At 37.2% G+C, this 20,261-nt stretch overlaps 1 protein-coding gene across 1 annotated transcript; it reads right to left on the reverse strand.

The window, feature by feature from the left end:
• Positions 1-678: 678 nt before the first annotated feature.
• narf (nuclear prelamin A recognition factor) lies at positions 679-20,072 on the reverse strand. Its single transcript, XM_057827082.1, has 12 exons — positions 19,808-20,072; positions 18,486-18,551; positions 18,349-18,417; positions 18,159-18,278; positions 17,956-18,088; positions 13,391-13,525; positions 10,568-10,686; positions 6,095-6,224; positions 5,647-5,719; positions 3,710-3,847; positions 3,487-3,644; positions 679-1,845 (listed from the first exon to the last, which is right to left on the reverse strand). The coding sequence occupies exons 2-12, from the start codon at positions 18,549-18,551 to the stop codon at positions 1,598-1,600; spliced, it is 1,389 nt and encodes a 462-aa protein (XP_057683065.1). The 5' UTR covers positions 19,808-20,072; the 3' UTR covers positions 679-1,597.
• Between the last annotated feature and the right edge of the window lie 189 nt (positions 20,073-20,261).

Here is a 20,261-nt window from a genome sequence, read left to right on the forward strand (position 1 = left end):
CAATTTTTATTTCAACATTTCTATATTTTTCCAATATATTAATTTCAATATTTTTAATTCAAATTTCTATTTATTTTAACATTTATTTACTCCCAACATCTATTTTTCAATATCTATTTACAAATTTCAATGTTATTTCAACATTTATCTATTCCAACATATACAATTTTTATTCATGCATTTCAGTTTATATGTATTTATTTCAACATTTATTCTACTTCAATATTTATTTCAATTTTTATTTATTTGAACATTTATTTATTTAGACCTATTTTTATTTATTTATTCCAATTTTTATTTCATCATTTATTTCATTTTTAAAAAAATGTATTTCATTCTTGCACTCTTGTTCCCCGTGTGTATGGAGGACCAGGAGTGCAAAAATTAATACACAAATTAAAAGTGTTGTTAAAATGCTTCTATTTCAATATTTATTTCAATTAACATTTAATTTTGTTTTCACTTATTCATTATTTCCATTTTTAAATATTTAATTTGTAAGATTTTCCATTTTTAAAAAATACTGAAAAAGAAGCATTTTAATGACTTTTAATTATTTATTTGTGTATCTATTTAATTTTTGCACTCCTGGTCCATCATACACAAAGACTGGGTACATAGGGCAATTCACTTTTTTATTTTTCTTAATCTACTGAATTCACCTTTCGCAAAGTGAAAAAAAACAAACAAACCAAAAAAACGGTCTAAAAATCAAGTAGGCTATGCCTTGAAAATGATGCAAATCATGTTGAAAATATAATTGATCAACATTGTAATTGAATAATTGGAATTTATAGTGATATGAAGACAAGCCATGTCTTTCAACAGCAATGAGGAACCCTTCAGAGAGAAGCGATGGCCTTTTTTTTTTGCAATGCGGAACGGAGTTATTCGTCCCTCGAATTCCGCAGCTGGTGTGTCCTTGGTTGGCCGACCTCATCCCAAGGACAGGATCAGGGAAAATTTCTTCGCCCTTGACAATGTCTGTTTAGACATCGTTGTGGAGCATGTTACAAAAAACAAACAAAAAATTTGGCGAGGTATAAATAATTTGAACTTTATAAGTACTGCTTTGATAGAATAAAACAAAAGTCTCAAAAGGACGAAAGTCTCACTTCAGACTTCTATTGTTCTTTAGTGATAAACACATTTTGATCAAGTTACACACACACATGAACATAGCGTACATATGAAAAGCAAATACTTGTCACGGTACTGACGGAATAGGTTGATCAGACACTTGCATAGTTGTTGTAACACTGCTGCTGAACCTTTTGAGCAAAGAAGACAAAAACAAAGCAATTTTGGTTTGGAAAGAATGAGTCTTCAATAAGTGTTCGCTATCCACGTGACTACTAACATATTACATTTTAATACTTCCAGACACTGCTAAAGCATTTTTTGTTTTTAGTTTGTTTCCAAAAAACACACAGTATCTCCCTTCAATGGACAATTGGGAGAACTCTGTCTACTGAGTCCAGCTCTTGACTTGATTAAAAGGCATTAGATGGTCCTCAATGTATCCCAAAAATTCGGGTGAGCTAACCCAAGCAAAATCCCCAATAAACCCAACATGGCACTCTATGTTCAATCATTCTCACCACTGCATGTGTGGTGGCTGTAAAGGGCTCTGATTTTGACTCCGGTACTGGGTATGTAGTCGCTTGCAGGTCTGCGGAGAATCTTGGCCCTCGAGCCAGTCTTGATAGAGCGTCTGCAAAGTTGGGTTGAGCTCCGGGAGGCTGACGGGCAAGCTGTTGTAGACTTCTTCCATCTGCTGGACCAGGATTTTATCCACGCGACCTGCCGTCTTGTTCTCGGCTTGACCGCGGCCACTTAAGCACCCTGGTAAAGGCGTAATGAAACCCACAAAATGAATGAGTAATGTTGCACATTGTTTCTTTCATTTTCCATTGATAAAAAAAACAGAAACTGTATATTAATTAGGGCTGGGCGATATGGCCTAAAGTACCTATCACGGTAAATTGAGCAGATTTACCTCGATAATGATAAATGAGGATAAATTCGCCCAAGCGGACTGTTATATAATGTGAAAATCTGAATCAATGCGTGAAATACAAATTAACAGTTTCTCGGTGATTTACTTACCAGATTTCAATTGAACATATTTAAACAATTGTACATGGAGTCCAAACATTAATTGTATAACAATTTCTTGTAAATCATAAGAATTGAAGTATGAACATTTATAACAGCTTGTATGACTTGAACAATCTACAACATTATAAAAATCAATACGACGACTGTGAAACATGTCATTGTAACACAAATGACTTACGGTTTGAACAAAACACTTCAAACAGACAACTTATTGTTAATGGCTGCTGTGACATAATTACTCAACACAAGTGTTTACTTCATGGTTTCAGTTTTCGTCAGCATTTTTTAATACATGCAGGCACACATGCATCCCCCACACAGACACACACATTAAAGCTATATTTCTCTTTTGCCAATGAAACATTTAAGTTTAACATGGCAGTAATGACACAAAATAAAGCAAGCACATGCAGAAAAATAGCTGTGGCTATTAAACGGTCATATTATAGGCTTCACTGTTACATTATAATTTATGCTGAATGCTTTACCCACATAAAAGATTTCAAAGAAATCACACACATACACACACAGATACAAAATAACGCGACATAGTAATTGCGAGATGCAGTCCATGCCCAATCTACTCATTAAGTTAAGCCGTTTTGACAAGGTTAGAGCCACTATCCGACTCCATCACGTTCATTTCATAGCGTTAGCCGCTAGCATTAGCCTGTGGCATGGCTACCAGTAGAGAGCACCCTCTCCTGAAATCGTGAGAACCAGGGAGGAAAGCGGGTGAAAGCCCGTTTGGAGGCCGCCAAGGGTCTACTTCATGTCCGGTGAAAGTTTGGCGAAGCTCCCTTAAGCCCGACTCCAACACGTTTGCTTGTAGCGATAGCCGCTAGCGTTAGCCAACTGGGCTTCTGTTTGAGTTCCTGATAACCACGTGACTTCATACGTAAGCACACTGACTGCTTTCTTGAAGGGGAATGAACATGGCCGCACAACAAAGAGAGTCAAAGCGGGATGAAAAGACTATATTTTCTTGTTTCATTAAATTAGCGAATTTACCGACACGGTCAAAATTATGTCAGTCATCGTGAAGAATTTCGGTAACGGTAAATTTTCAGTATACTGCCCGGCTCTAATAAGTCATTTTGGTCAGGCCATGCGTATTTTGCAAATTCTGAATTTTCCCCAAAATGATCAGGAAGTGGGCTGATTTGGTTTTTTTTTTTTTAGGTTTTTTTGTTGTTGTCAAAAATAAAAACTGACATTGGGCTCGCTATATTTTAGTCTACCAAAACACATTTTTAGCTCGTCATCGTCCCATCATCGTCATGAAAAAAAGTGTTCATTGTTGAAATATTTTTCATTTTCGTCATCTTTCACGGAATCAACACTGGCATTCTATCACAGTTTTACCTCCTGGACATGACAGCACTTCCACCAGCTGGTAAGGCACTCGTCCCTTCCTCATGCGATGCACCAGAGTCTGGATGTTCCTAAAACCGTAAACGGCCGCGAACTGAAGCAGCGTTTCGCCATCTCTCTCGAGCGTCACCTCTTGAAAATCACGGTTCCTGCAGGACAAACGTTGACGTGCGTGTTTTCACAGCTGACCTCCACTTGTGTCGTCTCAACTCACCTAAGCGTCTGGTATGTGATCTCGTGAACGTCCAGACCAAATAGTTCCTTGGCGGCGTGTTTAAACACGTGTTCCAGAAAACCCTCAGAACCGCGACCTTCATGGCGAACCAGCGTCAAGTCCCCACCTTCTCCGAGCCTGCGATAGAAAATGAGTTCATTTATCAGTTATTCCTTTTAAAGTGTGTCATCATTGCGGTGGAAGGTGAGGACACTAATTCAAAGTGCAGGGTTCTTCTGCCTGACAGGCACATTGCAGCTTATTTGTTCTGCACGTACATAATCACATGCTTTTATTTTGACATTGGGGCCAATAAAACCAGAGATTGTGTGTATTCAGTAACCTTCATTCATTGGCCTCTACAGGTCAAAATAGATTGGACGTCTAGTACAGTCAATGGCAGCCAAAGAGCCAAAGTTGTCCAAGAGTTCAAACCGACGCTCGCCATTAGCCTTAGCCTAATGCTAATGTGAACGCTACCGGTTACATTTAGTGCGTGATGATCACGCAGCACAGACCTTTAAAGGCTAAAGCTCCCTACCGAAGATAAGAAAACAAATCTTACCGTGTGTGCAAGCCTTGACACTAGAGGAGACACTGCACTGGTGAGTGTAAGGGGGGGAGACTAAATTCTGCAAATGCCCCAGATGGCATTGGTTTTTAGATAAGCCGCATTGGACTATAAGACGTAGCTGTCCTCACTGTATTATTGAATATTTACACCAAAAGATATTAACCGGTAACACTTAATTTGACAGCGGCATCATATGACTGTCATAACACCAAATGAACCACCATGAACTTTTGAACCAATTGGCTGCTTCAAGAAGCTTCATTTGGCCATCACTGCTCCCTTGGGGGAGACGGTCAACCTCTGCTGCCACCTGCTGTCAACACTGTTGTCGTCTAACATGCTTCCTAGCATGCATTGCAGAGCTACAGATGTAAATAACAATCAAAATCCTTGTTCTGTGCCAATTCTTTCTTCAGTTACTGTTGTATTTTTTTCATTAATTCCTAGAAATAGCATTTGGTAACATTTTATTTGACAGCAGCGCTATAGGACTGTCATTAGACTAGTGCTGCAACGATTAATCGATTAACTCGAGTATTCAATTAGAAAAAAAGATTCGAATTAAATTTTGCTGCTTCGAGCATTCGTTTAAAGTGGTGTTGTGATGGTTTGTTTTGAAAGTGTTTGCATTTAGTTTTATTGATTTGGGTGGATACACGGCCCTGTAGTCTACCTCATTTCACATGGCTTAAGCCATCTGCTCACTGTTAAGACCAACATAAGCTAAGTTTTTGTTTGAGCAATTTTTTTTTTTAATGCATTCGTAATTTAGTTCATAGGTATATTTAGCGATTTTTTGTGGGAATATTTGTCCGAACCATCTGTTAAGAGCATTGTAAAAAAATAAAATAAATAAAAAGCATTTTATAGCATTTAATCTAGCGGACTTGTACTAAATTAGTAAACTGTTCTTTTGTTGTACAGAGATTTTTTTTTTTTTTTTTTTAATACCGTTTGAGGCTAAGCTCAGGTATTTTAAATAAAATAATCGATAGCTTCAGCCCTACATTAGACAATAATAATTATGATATGACACTGTCTTGAGCATTGATGAATGCTTATAACTGATGTCATTTAGTGTTATCTGGCAAATCATCTCACTTTTGAATGGATGTAGAGATCCAAGCTGGACTTAAATGATGTTAGTGACATAATTTTCCGGATGACACTAAATAACATCTGTAATGGCCATGATAGTGTCATGTCATAATTATGACGGTCTTATGACAGTCTTATAACACCACTGTCAAATAAAGTGTTACCTAATAACCCAAATAAATAATAAAATGGGATTCAAAATGAAGGACGGCTTTCAGTCCAAAAATTATGGTACATAAGATAAAAACTGAGGTCAACTACTTACACATGGTCCAACGGAAGAGAGTCTAGCTCCTCAATAGAGACCTTCTTCTGCTGCATGAGGTAGTAAATTTCCCCTGGAAAATGACATATTACACAATTATGTCTTACTAATACAAGTAGTGACTAATTTTTCTTGTCTGCTTTAATCTTATGACTGTTCCCTGAATGCACTGAAACTTATTGCTTTATTGCGTGAATAATAACATTTACAACTTTTTCTTTTTCTAAATGAGTTTATCAACTTTTATGAAAATACAATTATTATATCCAGAGGGGAGTGTGTATTTGTTGTCCTTTGAGACCATAAACAAACAGCACGTGGCTTACTTGTTTTGTGACAACCCGAAAGCAATGGTCAACATAACCTCTGGAACAAAAACAATTCCGTAATAGCAACTGCTATTTTATTTGGTCTACGCTGGCCGTGTAAAAGATAAGGAGTATCGAACCTGAGGTGAGGACACAGTCCACATCTCTGCTCTCCAGCAGACTGTTGTAAAACTCTTCTCGGACAGCCTCCAGTTTTTTGTCGAAGCAGGGAGCCACCACGATATGGTAAACCTTGTCAGCGTTGAGCTTCTGTAGACGGAAAAGACAAAATCATTTATTGCGAATGTTGTTTTATTGAGCAGTTACTCATGATGAAATAAGGTTGGCTATAATTTGTTGGTCTAAAAGTGCTGACACCTTCCACTCCACAGATACAGTGGTATGAAAAAGTATCTGAACCTTTTGGAATTTCTCACATTTCTGCACAAAATCACTATCAAACGATCTTTGTCAAAATCACTCAGATGAAAAAACAGTGTCTGCATTAGAGCTGTCCCGATTAGTCGACAGTCGACGTCATCGATGACGTAAATCCGTCGACGAGCACAACATCCCGTCGACGGTTAAAGGGTTAAAAAAACATATGCGTGGAAAGTTCAGAATGTCGGATGCTCTGTATGCAAGCGGGGAAAGTGGCACAAAGCCAAAAAAAGCGCACCAGAGTGTCCAAAACATTGACTTATTTCAAAGAAACAAAGGAGGGTACACTCTTCTGTCCTGTCTCTTCAATGCCAAGCTGGGCTGCACGTCAGCCGTGAATAAACACCTCAAGCGCCGTCGCCCAGTTTGTAAATTTTTTTTGTTTTTTCATTTCTTGTACACCAGAGGGTGCTGTCGCCCTACTAAATAATAATGTTTCATTGACAATGGGCCTATAAGTGCTATTAGTATTGTTCTTAATGCTAATTGAAAGGTTTATTTCATGTTATGGTTTATTTTATGGTATAGAAAATTATATAAGGTTAAAAGGTCACAAATATATACAGTATATTCAGTGATTGCACTCAAGGGAGAGACTGTCAATGATAAGGTAATAAATTAAGGTAAAGGCTGCATATAGGCAATTCATTGATATATAAATAAGGTTTAAAAGGGAAAAGATGAAAAGTTTTTTGTTAATTTCTAATTGTGCTGTTTTATTTGTGTGCACCGTAGCTCTTACAGTGTGATTACATCAAGGATGGAATAAAAGTTGTAAACCATCAGTTTAAGAGACCATCTTTTCAATCAGGATGCTACACTAGTTAATTCTATCAGCATTTGAACTCATTGTTTAGTTTGTGATTTATTATTGTTATTTACGTGTTTATTCGTACTTTGATAATTAATTTAAGTGTTCCAATATGTTTTTTGTGAATTGATAAGCGTCAACCCAAAAAAAAAAAAAAAAAAAATTATTAATTATTAGATTAGTCGACTAATCGTAAAAATAGTCGGCTGACTAATCGGGAGAAAATTAGTCGTTTGGGACAGCCCTAGTCTTCATTAACTAAAACCACCCAAACATTTATAGATTTTCATATTTTAATGAGGATAGCATTTTAAAAAAAAAATGACAGAAGGGGGAAAAATAAGTGAACCCTCTGCCTAAGGAGACTTAAAGAGCAATTGAAACCAATTTTTACCAAACAATTTAAGTCAGGTGTGTGCTCAATCACTGATGAGTAGTTAAAAGTTGCCTTGTCCACTATAAAAAACACACCTGGTAAGAATTGTCTTGATGAGAAGCATTGTCTGATGTGCCTCATGGCTTGGACAAAAAAGCTGTCTGAAGACCTGCGATCAAGGATTGTTGATTTGTGTAAGGATGAAAAAACACCTCTAAAAGTCTGGATGTTCATCAATGGACAGTCAGAGAAGTTGTCTACAAATGGAGAGAGTTTGGCACTGTTGCTTCTCTCCCAAGGAGTGGCCGACCACCAAAGATGACGCCAAGAGTTCAGCGCAGACTACTCAGAAAGGTAAAAAAGAACCCTAGAGTGTCTGTTAAAGACTTACAGAAATCACTGGCACGGTCCAACATCTCTGTGCACACATCAACTATATGGAAAACTATAGCCAAGAATGGTGTTCATGGGAGGTCTCCACAGAGTAAACCACTGCTGTCTAAAAAAACCCCATTGTTGCTCGTTTAATGTTTACAAAAAGGCACTTGGACACTCCACAGAAGTCGAATTGGTTGGGAGTAACACACAACATCATGTGTGGAGGAAAAATAGAACAGCTCACCAACATCAACACCTCATCTCCACCGTGAAGCATGGTGGAGGGAGCATCATGATTTGGGGCTGTTTTGCTGCCTCAGGGCCTGGATAACTTGTAATCATTAATGGAAAAATGATTCAAAAGAAATCATGTTGTTTTGCAGGAAAACCTGAGACCGTCTGTCAGACAACACAATGATCCATAACACAGAAGTAAATCAACTTCAGAATGGTTTCAGAAGAACAAAATACACATTCTGGAGTGGCCAAGTCAAAGTCCAGTCTTGAACCCCATTGGGAAGCTGTGGCATGACCTAAAGACAGCGGTTCATGCCAGACATTCCAGGAATCTAACTGATCTTCAGAAGTTTTGTCGAGAAGTATCGGCCAAGATTAGTCCTGATTGATGTGCCGGACTGATTTGGAGCTACAGGAAGCGTCTGGTTGAAGTTATTGCTGCCAGGGGGGAGCACATAATATTAAATGTGATGGTTCACTTACTTATTCCGCCCCCCGTCTGTCATTGTTTGCATACTATCCTCATTAAAATATAAAAACGTATAAATGTTAGTTGGTTTTAGTTAAAGCAGACACTGTTTTTTTTCGTCTGTGTGATTTTGACAAAGATCAGATCACATGAGTTTACGCAGAAATGTGAGGAATTCCAAAAGGTTCAAATACTTTTTCATATCACAGATATATTGTATGTACAACAATTTTCATCATATTATAACAGGGGTGTCCAAACGTTTTGCAAAGGGGGCCAGATTTGGGGTGGTATAAATGTGGGGGGCCGACCTTGGCTGACGTCCTTTATGTAGAACAATATATTTAAGCAAAATTTAGCAAGCCATTCAGTGTGTCACATTTGCTTTATTATTTTTTTAATGAATAATTTCAACAATCTCGCAACTAGCCTTTGCAGCGTTCTCTTTCGACTCTTGGGCTCTTGCGAAATACTACTGCTGTGAAATTAAACTAGCTTCAAGTTGCTTCAATTTCTCGCTGCGTATCTTCCCTGTAATCTTGTAGTACATGTCAGCGTGTCTTGTTTGGTAATATCGCCTCAGGTTGAAATCTTTAAAAACAGCGACTGTCTCTTTGCAAATGAGGCAAGACACAGTTAGTGAAGAAATAGTCCAATTTTCATCTATCCTTGAAGCGTCGGCAGTCACAGTCAACTTTTTTTTGTTGATTGTCGCCATTTTAGAAAATTGGAAGTAGAGGGTCACAAGGAGTAATGTTGCTTAGCCCTTAAATACCTGCAACATGAAGCAATTATCAGAGAATCCCAAAATTTGAAAAATAAGTTCCTAATGAAACCTTTTTTTCAAATTTTTGAAAAGAAAAGTCCAAATGAATATATGTACCGTATTTTTCGGACTATAAGTCGCACCTGAGTATAAGTCGCACCAGCCATAAAATGCCCAACGAAGAGGAAAAAAACATATATAAGTCGCACTGGAGTATAAGTCGCATTTTGGGGGGAAATTTACTCAATAAAATCCAACACATAGAACAGATATGCCATCTTGAAAGGCACTTTATGATAAAAATACAATAGAAAACAACGTGCTGTATAAGTGTACAGTATGATAATGTTACACAATGCATGAACAACAAAATGCGAACGTGGCCGGTGAGTTAACGTAACATAGCTATTAAGAGTTATTCAGATGACTATAGCATAAAAAACATGCTAACAAGTTTACCAAACTATCAGTGTCACTCCAAAACACCAAAATAACATGTAAAATGATATAATAATGTGTTAATAAGTTCACACATAAGTCGTTCCTGAGTATAAGTCGCACCCCCAGCCAAACTATGAAAAAAAAACTGCGACTTATAGTCCGAAAAATACGATAATACGCGCTCTAATATCTATAACCCATGCTTAATCATGTTTTTTTCTCATGGAACCTGCAGATGTTGACTTGCATCCATCCTTTTTTTCCAAAAAGAAATGTCAAAATTCTAAATTAGTCTGAAAATCATGAAATTTTAGGTGTATCAAATGTGATACATTTGGCAGTGAAGGGTTAAAATGCTGCTGCTTTTTAGTAGGTAAATGAGGAGCAGCATTTCGTGTGTAAGCTACTTTATATACTGGTTGCAGTACTGCTGACCAATTTATTAAGTCTGTGTGCGGGCCAGATGTTATTGATTTTATGACAGAGGCTGGGGGCCGGATGAAATTTGACCACGGGCTGCATTTGGCCCCCGGGCCGGACTTTGGACATGTCTGTATTATAGCAACCGATAGAAACTAGGGGTGGCAACCTCTTTGTACCTCACGATACACAAAGTGTCGCGATACATCATCATTTTGATATATTGTCACACCCCCATGGATTATCACAACATCCTTCCACTTCACTCCCTCACCTGCTGTTTAGAAAAGTAGTCTTTGACAAGACATCCCATAATTTGCTGCGGAGACCTTGCTGTGCAGATGTGAGGCGTGACCAAACTCCCGAGGACGCGCTCCGAATAGCGAATCCAACCTGTAGATGAGTACAATTTATTTGAACACTTTTTTTTTTCCTTAATTTAAAAAAAAAAAAAAAAAAAAAAAAAAGATTTGTTCTATGCAGATTTCAGTACAGGTTCATCACTGTACTAGAGAATGATCGACAGCTGACAGAATGTTCCATAGAAGGGAGTGGTGGAAGAAAAGCACTTTTTCTATCTATCACCACCAGCACTGCATTCTTATCTGTATATGGTAAGTAAAAAGTAGTGTTGCACCCATACTAGTATCGGCACTGAATGTCATTGGTACCAAGGAGTCCTAAGAAATTTCTTTTCACGCTTCTGCCATCAACTGAAATTGGTTTACTAGTAGACGTCTAGTGCTGCAACGATTAATCGATTAACTCGAGTATTCGATTCGAAAAAAAAGATTCGAATTAAATTTTGCCGCTTCGAGTATTCGTTTAATTAAAGTGGCGTTGTAATGGTAATTTTGAAAGTCCTCCAGTCTGCCTCATTTAACATGGCTGAAACCAGCTGCTCCATGTTAAGACCAACATAAGCCAAGTTTTTGTTTGAGCTAATGCTTTTTTTAATGAATTTGTTAGTTAGTTTATAGGTATTTTTAGCCGTGTTTTGTAAGAATATGTGTCTGAACCATTTGTTAAGAGCATTGTAAAAAAATAATAATAAAACATTAGCGTTTTCTAGCATTTAAGATAGCGGACTTTTGCTCTGTAAGTTAGCCAATTGTTTTTTTGTTGTACTTAGATCCTTGTTTATTTTTTTAATACCGTTTGAGGCTCAGCTCAGGTATTTTAATTTTTCATGTTCCTTTTCCGATTACTCGATTATTCGAACTAACGAGTTCATCGATTAAACGACTACTAAAATAATCGATAGCTGCAGCCCTATAGACGTCCAATCCATTTTAAGGTTCTAATAGCAGACAATGAGTTAAGTATTGTCTGATTGAGCCATGTTAGCAATTACTTTACATTCATGGTGGTATGCAGTAATCTAGTACTTTAAAAAACCTAGGGCTGTCAAACATAATTTATATTTAATCGAGTTAATTTAATATATTTAATCGAGTTAATTACAGCTTAAAAATTAATTCATCGTAAATAATCGCATTTCAAACCATCTATAAAATATGCCATATTTTTTTGTAAATTATTGTTGGAATGGAAAGATAAGACACAAGACGGATATATACATTCAACATACGGTACGTAAGTACTGAATTTGTTTATTATAACAATAAATCAGCATGATGGCATTAACATTATAAACATTCTCTTAAAGTGATCCATGGATAGAAAGACTTGTAGTTCTTAAAAGATAAATGTTAGTACAAGTTATAGAAATTTTATATTAAAACTAGGGCTGTCAAAATTATCGCGTTAACGGGCGGTAACGGGCTCAAACAGATTAAAATGACAGCACAGTGCAATCTCCACTTGTTACTTGTGTTTTTTGGAGTTTTGTCGCCCTCTGCTGGCGCTTGGGTGCGACTGATTTTATGGGCTTAAGTACCCATGAGCATTGTGTAATTATTGACATCAACAATGGCGGGTTACTAGTTTATTTTTTGATTGAAAATTTTACAAATTTTATTAAAACGAAAACATTAAGAGGGGTTTTAATATAAAATTTCTATAACTTGTACTAACATTTATCTTTTAAGAACTACAAGTCTTTCGATCCATGGATCGCTTTAACAGAATGTTAATAATGTTAATGCCATCTTGTTGATTTATTGTTCTAATAAACGAATACAGTACTTATGTACCATATGTTGAATGTATATATCCATCTTGTGTCTTATCTTTCCATTCCAACAATAATTTACAGAAAAATATGGCATATTTTATAGATGGTCTGAATTGCGATTAATTACGATTAATTAATTTTTAAGCTGTAATTAACTCGATTAAAAATTTTAATCGTTAGACAGCCCTAATTAAAACCCCTCTTAATGTTTTGCACATTTGGAGGCTAAATCAAGTATATAATTATCGGATTGCATTATCGGTTGAATTTTTTAATATCTGGATTATCTGTGTGACGTCATAATTGCCATTATCGGCCGATAATTATCTGTAACTGATATTATCGTGTATCTTTAGTTATAAGCATTCAATAATGCTCATGACAGTGTCATGTCATAATTATGATTGCCTTATGACAGTCTTTTGGCGCCACTGTCAAATAAAGTGTTACCAAATACCGTAACTAGCACTTAATGAAACAACTGGAACAATAACTGAAGAAATAATTAGCACAGAACATAAACTTTGATTGTTATTTACATCTGTAACGCTGCAAAGCATGCTAGGAGGCATGTTGGACAACAACAGTATTGACAGCAGGTGGCAGCAGAGGTTGACTGTCTCCCCCAAGAGAGCAGTTATGGCCAAATGAAGCTTCTTGAACCTTTGCAGCCAATTGGTTCAAAGCTTCATGGTGGTTCATTTGGTCTTATAATACAGTGAGGACAGCTGCAGCGTATATTCCAGTGCGGCTTATCTATGAACAAATCCTGTTTTCATGTCAAATTTGGTGGGTGACGGCTTATAGTCAGGTGCGCCTTATAGTGTGAAAATTACAGTAATTAGTCAATATTTCTCAGGATATTCTTATGTGTCCAATGTGCCGGTATACAGTAGACAAACAGGTACAGGAGAGAAAAGCAAAGCACAATAAAATGCATTGTGAGGTGGATGAATTTACCTGGGCAGGAGGAGGTGAACATAGGCAAGGCATTGGAGTCATGGTGCCTCCTGCGATACCTCTGAATAAATTCCTTTTGGCTCTCTATGATGCTAAATCCTGCTGCTAGAGTGGTATCAAACACAAACTGCACCCCTATATGGAAATGAAGATCATTCAGAAACAAAAACACAGTTGCCAAAACAATCAACTGTAAATGCCTTAAATAGAAATGCAGATCAGTGGATTTTTGAGTGACATCATTCAAACGGTCTGCACGCAACTAGCTTGTTAAATTTGGATACATTTAGTTGCTATTGCCACTTCTGGGAGATGATTGGATGAAACTTTACCCATCGAAATCAAATCACGAGGCTTGACATGCCCTCTTTGCTATTTCTGGCTCTTTGAAAATGGCTGACCAAATGAAACTTAAAAAAGGATAACATAAAGTGCTCATTTCTCATTACAACACATTCACATGAAAAATAACGAATAAAAGTGTGAAATATCTCCGACCTAAAAAATTGCACTTTTTGCAGATTCCCCCCCCCCCATTCTGAAAAAATGAGAGTCTGAAAGGGTTAAGGCGAAACACTACCGCTTTTGTCCACCGGCGTCGCTAAAATCAACCAAAACTGAAAAGTTCCCAAGTGCTGCTTTAAATAGGGAATCAAATACCTTTAGACTAAAATTAGGGAATTGTTCAAGTTAAATTTAGCGGGCGCATGGATTGAACATCTAGCGCTGTCAATAGCACTGAAAGATGATTGACAAAAGAAGAAAGATACATGGCCACCACTCCCAGTTTAAATAATTGGACGTCTATCACCGTCAGTGGCATGCAATACATTAAATGCTATGGGGGGAAGAAACTACTTTCGAGAGCCGTGACCCGAGTATATATATTTTTAAAATTCATTTTAATTTAATTATTTTAGCTCTTATTAACATTGTATTAATTTACAGTGGTATGAAAAAGTATCTGAACCTTTTGGAATTTCTCAAGTTTCTGCATAAAATCACCATCAAATGTGAGCTGATCTTTGTCAAAATCTCACAGATGAAAAAACTGCTTTATCTAAAAACACCCAAACATTTATAGGTTTTCATACTTTAATGAGGACCGGATGCAAACAATGACAGAAGTGGGAAAAATAAGTAAGTGAACCATCACATTTAACATTTTGTGCCCCCCCTTTGGCAGCAATAACTTCAACCAGACGCTTCCAGTAGCTGCAGATCAGTCTGGCACATCGATAAGGACTAATCTTGGCTCATTCTTCTCTACAAAACCTGCTGTAGTTCAGTCAGATTCCTGGGATGTCTGGCATGAATTGCTGTCCTTAGGTCATGCCACAGCATCTCAATGGGGTTCAAGTCTGAACTTTGACTTCTGAAACCATTCTGAAGTTGATTTACTTCTGTGTTTTGGATCATTGTCTTGTTGCAGCATCCATTCTCTTTTTAGCTTCAACTGTCTGACAGATGGCCTCAAGTTTTCCTGGAAATCATCCTGCAAAACCTTTGAATAAATTCTTCCATTAATGATTACAAATTGTCCAGGCCCTGAGGCAGCAAAACAGCCCCGAATCATGTTGCTCCCTCCACCATGCTTCACGGTGGGGATGAGGTGTTGATGTTGGTGAGCTGTTCCATTTTTCCACCACGCATGACGTTGTGTGTTACTCCCAAACAATTCAACTTTGGTTTCATCAGTCCACAAAATATTTTGCCAAAACTTCTTCAGGAGTGTCCAAGTGCCTTTTTGCGAACATTAAACGAGCAACAATGTTTTTTTTTTTTAAAGACAGCTGTGGCTTCCTCCGTGGAGTCCTCCCATGAACACCATTCTTGACCATAGATTTAAATACAGTTGATGTGTTCACATAGATATTGGACCGTGCCAGTGATTTCTGTAAGTCTTTAGCAGACATTCTAGGGTTCTTTTTTTTTTTTTACCTCTGAATATTCTGCGCTTAACTCTTGGCTTCATCTTTGGTGGACAGCCACTCTTTGAGAGAGAAGCGCCAGTGCCAAACTCTCTCCATTTGTAGACAACTTCTCTAACTGTCCATTGATGGACATCGAGACTTTTAGAGATGGTTTTGTATCCTTTCCCAGCTTTATACAAATCAAAAATCCTTGATCGCAGGTCTTCAGACAGCTCTTTTGACGGAGCCATGATGTACATCAGATAATGCTTCTCATCAAGATCAATTCTTACCAGGTGTGTGTTTTATAGTGGGCAGGGCAGCTTTAAACCACTCATCAGTGATTGGGCACACACCTGACTTAAATTGTTGGGTAAAAATTGGTTTCAAATGCTTTTTTTGTCTTCTGAGGCAGAAGGTTCAATTACTTATTTTTCACTAAAATGTGAAAAGTTATAATGTTTGCGTGGTTTTAGTGAACGAAGACACTGATTTTTCATCTGTGTGATTTTGACAAAGATCAGATCACATTTGATGGAGATTTTATGCGGGATTGTTAGAAACTCCAAAAGGTTCAGATACACTTTCATACCACTGTATAACTTGATTTATCATATCTAACAATAAGTTATGGAAAAAAATGATAATTTAAAAAGATATACTGTTTAATCATAATTTCTAATATTTCAGTATTTTTTCATCAGTGCAAGTAGATTTGAACAAATGAAGGTAAAAAGAAGGTAAATAACATTTGATTATATTCATCATTCACCTACAGCAAATGCCTATTATGGCGGAAAACACAGACAAGACTGAAAAAGCAGTTTCTGCTCTTGCACTCCTCTTTAAAAGAAACAGCTGTATTTTAAGCCAAAACAACTGTTGTGTTTGATAGAACAAAATGTCTACATGCTGCCATAGCAGGTTCATGGTGCACTAAGCCTCCGAAATATTTTTAATTTGTCCGTTTTACCCTGAAGACCCCCGTTTACAGACGTCGCGCAACTGCTTTTGTTTCAACCTAGCCATAAAAAGAAGGGAAGTAGTTATATTTGTTATTCAAAATGGCTGTCATTTTTAGCTTAGAATCATTAAATGATGTCTAATATTTAGTTTTAAGAAAAAGAAAACGACTTTAAAAAATTATTCACTAGCCTATTTCAAACTTTTAAACAAATTATGTCACAATGAAAAATTTGGCGTCTGTAAAAAAGTCAGGGATATCTACCTCATAACTATCGCTTAAATGTATTTTTGTTACTGTCGCATTTTCCCCAATTTGTTAGATGATAAATAATCAATCAAACATTAAAAAAAAAAAAAAAACAACCATTTACAAGGGTAACTACAGTGGTACCTCTACATATGAAGTTAATCCGTTCCAGGAGCTTGTTTGTAAGTCGAAATGGTCGTATGTCGAGCAGGATTTTCCCATAGGAATACATTATAATTCCATTAATTCGTTCCACAGCCCAAAAACCTGCACTAAATCCTTAAAAAAATACTGCTGGTACTATTACAAATGGCAATTACATATAGCAAAACAAATAAATAATAAATAAAAATCGGATTAATAATATAATAATAATAATAATTCCTGTAATAGTGTAACGAAACTGGTTCTAATAAGGCGGACGTTTTTTTCTGTACCTGAAGGCACCGCGGCGTTGACGTGACTAAGAGGGAGGGGAGCGGGTGAAAGTTTATTTTCGCTTTCAATGCTTTCTTGAGAACATCGTCAATTGCGGCAGACAGCAGGCGTTTTGTGTTGAATAAGTTGTGAAAGAAATGATGAAAACGTGGCGAAGCTGGCGATTTCTCTGGAGATGTTACCACAATAAGAATTGTCAGCTTAACTTATAAAGACTGGCGAACGATGGTCGGAGGAGGACCGTGGAGATGTATTGTTGAGCCATTTCACGGATGCCCACCCTACGCTCATATTTTTCTGTCATTTGCATCTTCATTTAGAAGGTAAGCGTCAACTTTTTCCTTGTTTCACCACCTGTACCAACCTTTTCTGAAACCTGTGTTGATTTGTCACACAAGAAAATCCGCTGTGCATTCGTCTGCGGTGCTGCCATTGTCGTCGTATTTCGAGCATGTCGTCGGATGTAGAAACAAATGGCGAGTCAAATTTTACGTCGGATGTCGAAAAGTTCGTGCGTCGAAGCGATCGTATGTAGAGGTACCACTGTATATGAAAAAGAAAATCTCAACCACTCCTTGTTGTCTGCGATTTCTGCATCGCGGCCCTTGTTAAATCACCATGTTTCACCCATAAAATTTCCCAAAAATCCGGGTGTGGCCATTCACAGCTGTGTCTTGACACTCGGTGATACATGCTACATGGAATTTTTGGATCGAAACATGGTATGTACGCGATAATATCTCATTAAAATCACGGCGTCTTTAATTCTGCTATTGCGTGCTGTCGTCTCCAGTTAGGGTTTTGCTGTTTATTTTTAAAAAAATTTTTAAATGCCCTCCTGTTCAAAATTTTCCTTCCCCCAGAAAATTGAGATTTTAAGCTTTCCAATGATGTATCACATGTGCATATCGGACAATTTTGAAATTTGGCCAAAGCAGGGGTCTCAGAGCGGAACTTCAAGTCACCTGAGCGTTTTCCGCCCTATGTATCAATGAACTCACCCAAGCTCTTGAGAAAAGCGCAAAGTTTAGCGGCGGCCTCCGCGACGTCCATGCCGAGTTTGACGGCAAAGAACGGAAGCGATTGCGGACACACCGACGCCACCACCACCTTGTGCTTTGCCACGTCGCATTTCTGGTGAGCACAGAGAGATTCCTCAACTGAAACAATGCCCCGACTGTCACAGGCCTGAGTAGTTTTGTACTTTGTTTAGGGCCAACACCCGCTCCATCTCCTCCAAGTTCTGCTGCGAGATCTTCAGGCTCTCTCCCTCGGAAATACAGCCGTCGCAGGATAGGCAGGCGCTCAGCAACAACTCCTTCTCCTGATGGAACAAAGCCTTTTAATGTGCTAACAACCCACTGTGTTTTTCATTTAGCAAAGTAAGATTTTACCCTTCCGTTGACTTGCTCTCTATCTTGTGTTGAACTGACACCATCGTTGTTGCTCTGTTTCTTGTTGCACTGCGGTTGAAATTTAAGAATGATTTGGTAGCAGATCATTGACACAAAGAATTTTCAATATAAATCACCTGCTTGGTGCAGTTCTCACACTTTTCCTGGCGCTTCCCAATGTTGACCTCAGACATTTTATTCATCTGTAAGTAGACGACGGTAAATTCAGTGCAGTGGTACCTCTACTTACAATGCTGGCCAAAAGTATTGGCACCCCTTCAATTCTGTCAGATAATGTCAGATAATCTTTTTCATCTTTCCATTCCAACAATAATTTACAGAAAAATATGGCATATTTTATAGATGGTGTGAATTGCAATTAATTGTGATTAATTAATTTTTAAGCTGTAATTAACTCGATTAAAAAATATAATCGTCTGACACCCCTACTTTTTACTTGTAAAGTAAATTTTAAAGCAAGTACTTTTGTACCTTTACTTGATGAGTATATTTTTTCCTTGTAGACTTGTACTTGAGTATTTTTTACCTGGTTATGTACTTTTACTTAAGTATGAAAAAAGTGAGTACTTTATCCACCACTGCCTTCCTTGTATATTATATGGAGAAATCCCACCATGTAGTTTTTTTTTTTTTTTTTGTTACTCCACACTCCTGAGACCACACAACGTACCTTAAAAATGAAATTAGGGCTGCAGCTATCGATTATTTTAGTAGTCGATTAATCGATGAGCTAGTTAATTCAAATAATCGAGTAATCGGATAAAGAACATGAAGAATTTAAATTCCTGGGGTGAGCCTCAAACGGTATAAAAAAAAAAAACAAAAACAAATAAATGAGGATTTAAGTACAACAAAAGAATAATTGGCTAACTTACATAGCAAAAGTCCACTAGCTTAAATGCTATAAAATGCTAACATTTTTTTTTTTTACAGTGCTCTTAACAAATGGTTTAGACTCATATTCCCACTAAAAACGACTAAATATACCTAAAAACTAAATCCCGAATGCATTAAAAAAACATCCCAAACAAAAACTTTGCTCATGTTGTTCTTTACAGGGAGCAGTTGGATTCAGCCATGTGAAATGAAGCAGACCAGAGGACAGTGTATCCACCCTAATCAATAAAACTAAATGTAAACACTTTCAAAATAAACCATTACAATCTCACTTTAATTAAACGAATACTCGAAGCAACAAAATTTAATTCGAATATTTTTTTCTTATCGAATACTCGAGTTAATCGATTAATCATTGCAGTACTAAATGAAATTGTTAAACGACCTATGTTTAAATATTATATCAAACATACAAAGTAAGCATCGAACAAATATAATGTAATTGTACATACTATTTACATTGAAATGCTTACACGTTTTCTGGGTATTTAAGGGAAAACAAAAATCAGAGAAAGCACACAGTGACATTTAGGAAACTTACCTGGGGATATCGATGAGAACACGAATTATCCAGACAGTTAAAAGCACGAAAAAAAGAGACAGCGAGGCATAGCACCACTGCAGTAAGAACACAGAAGCATTCTTAAAATGTGACGTAAAATAATCAGCGTATACGCAGTCGGAAGCGGTACTCCCGTGATAATCTGCTGTTATTTCATATCAAAACAAACGGTGACTCTAAAAAATAATCGGTATTTTTCATGGTACAAGCGGCTGCATTGTACCCGGTCAACGCAACCACAAACTGCGGCTGCGCATTAGTGCGCAATATGCACAGCATTCAGCGCGCGAACCGGAAATGACGACACGAAATATATCATAGTTGATGTATTATTCGTTTTGTTTAGAACACACATACCTACGAAGAATCGTACAGAGTTTCAAAATTATAAATCAAATGATACTTAAAATATTTTTATCTTAACAATATAACA

Source organism: Corythoichthys intestinalis, chromosome 21 (genome assembly GCF_030265065.1).
Source record: "Corythoichthys intestinalis isolate RoL2023-P3 chromosome 21, ASM3026506v1, whole genome shotgun sequence".
Taxonomy (NCBI): Eukaryota; Metazoa; Chordata; class Actinopteri; order Syngnathiformes; family Syngnathidae; genus Corythoichthys; species Corythoichthys intestinalis.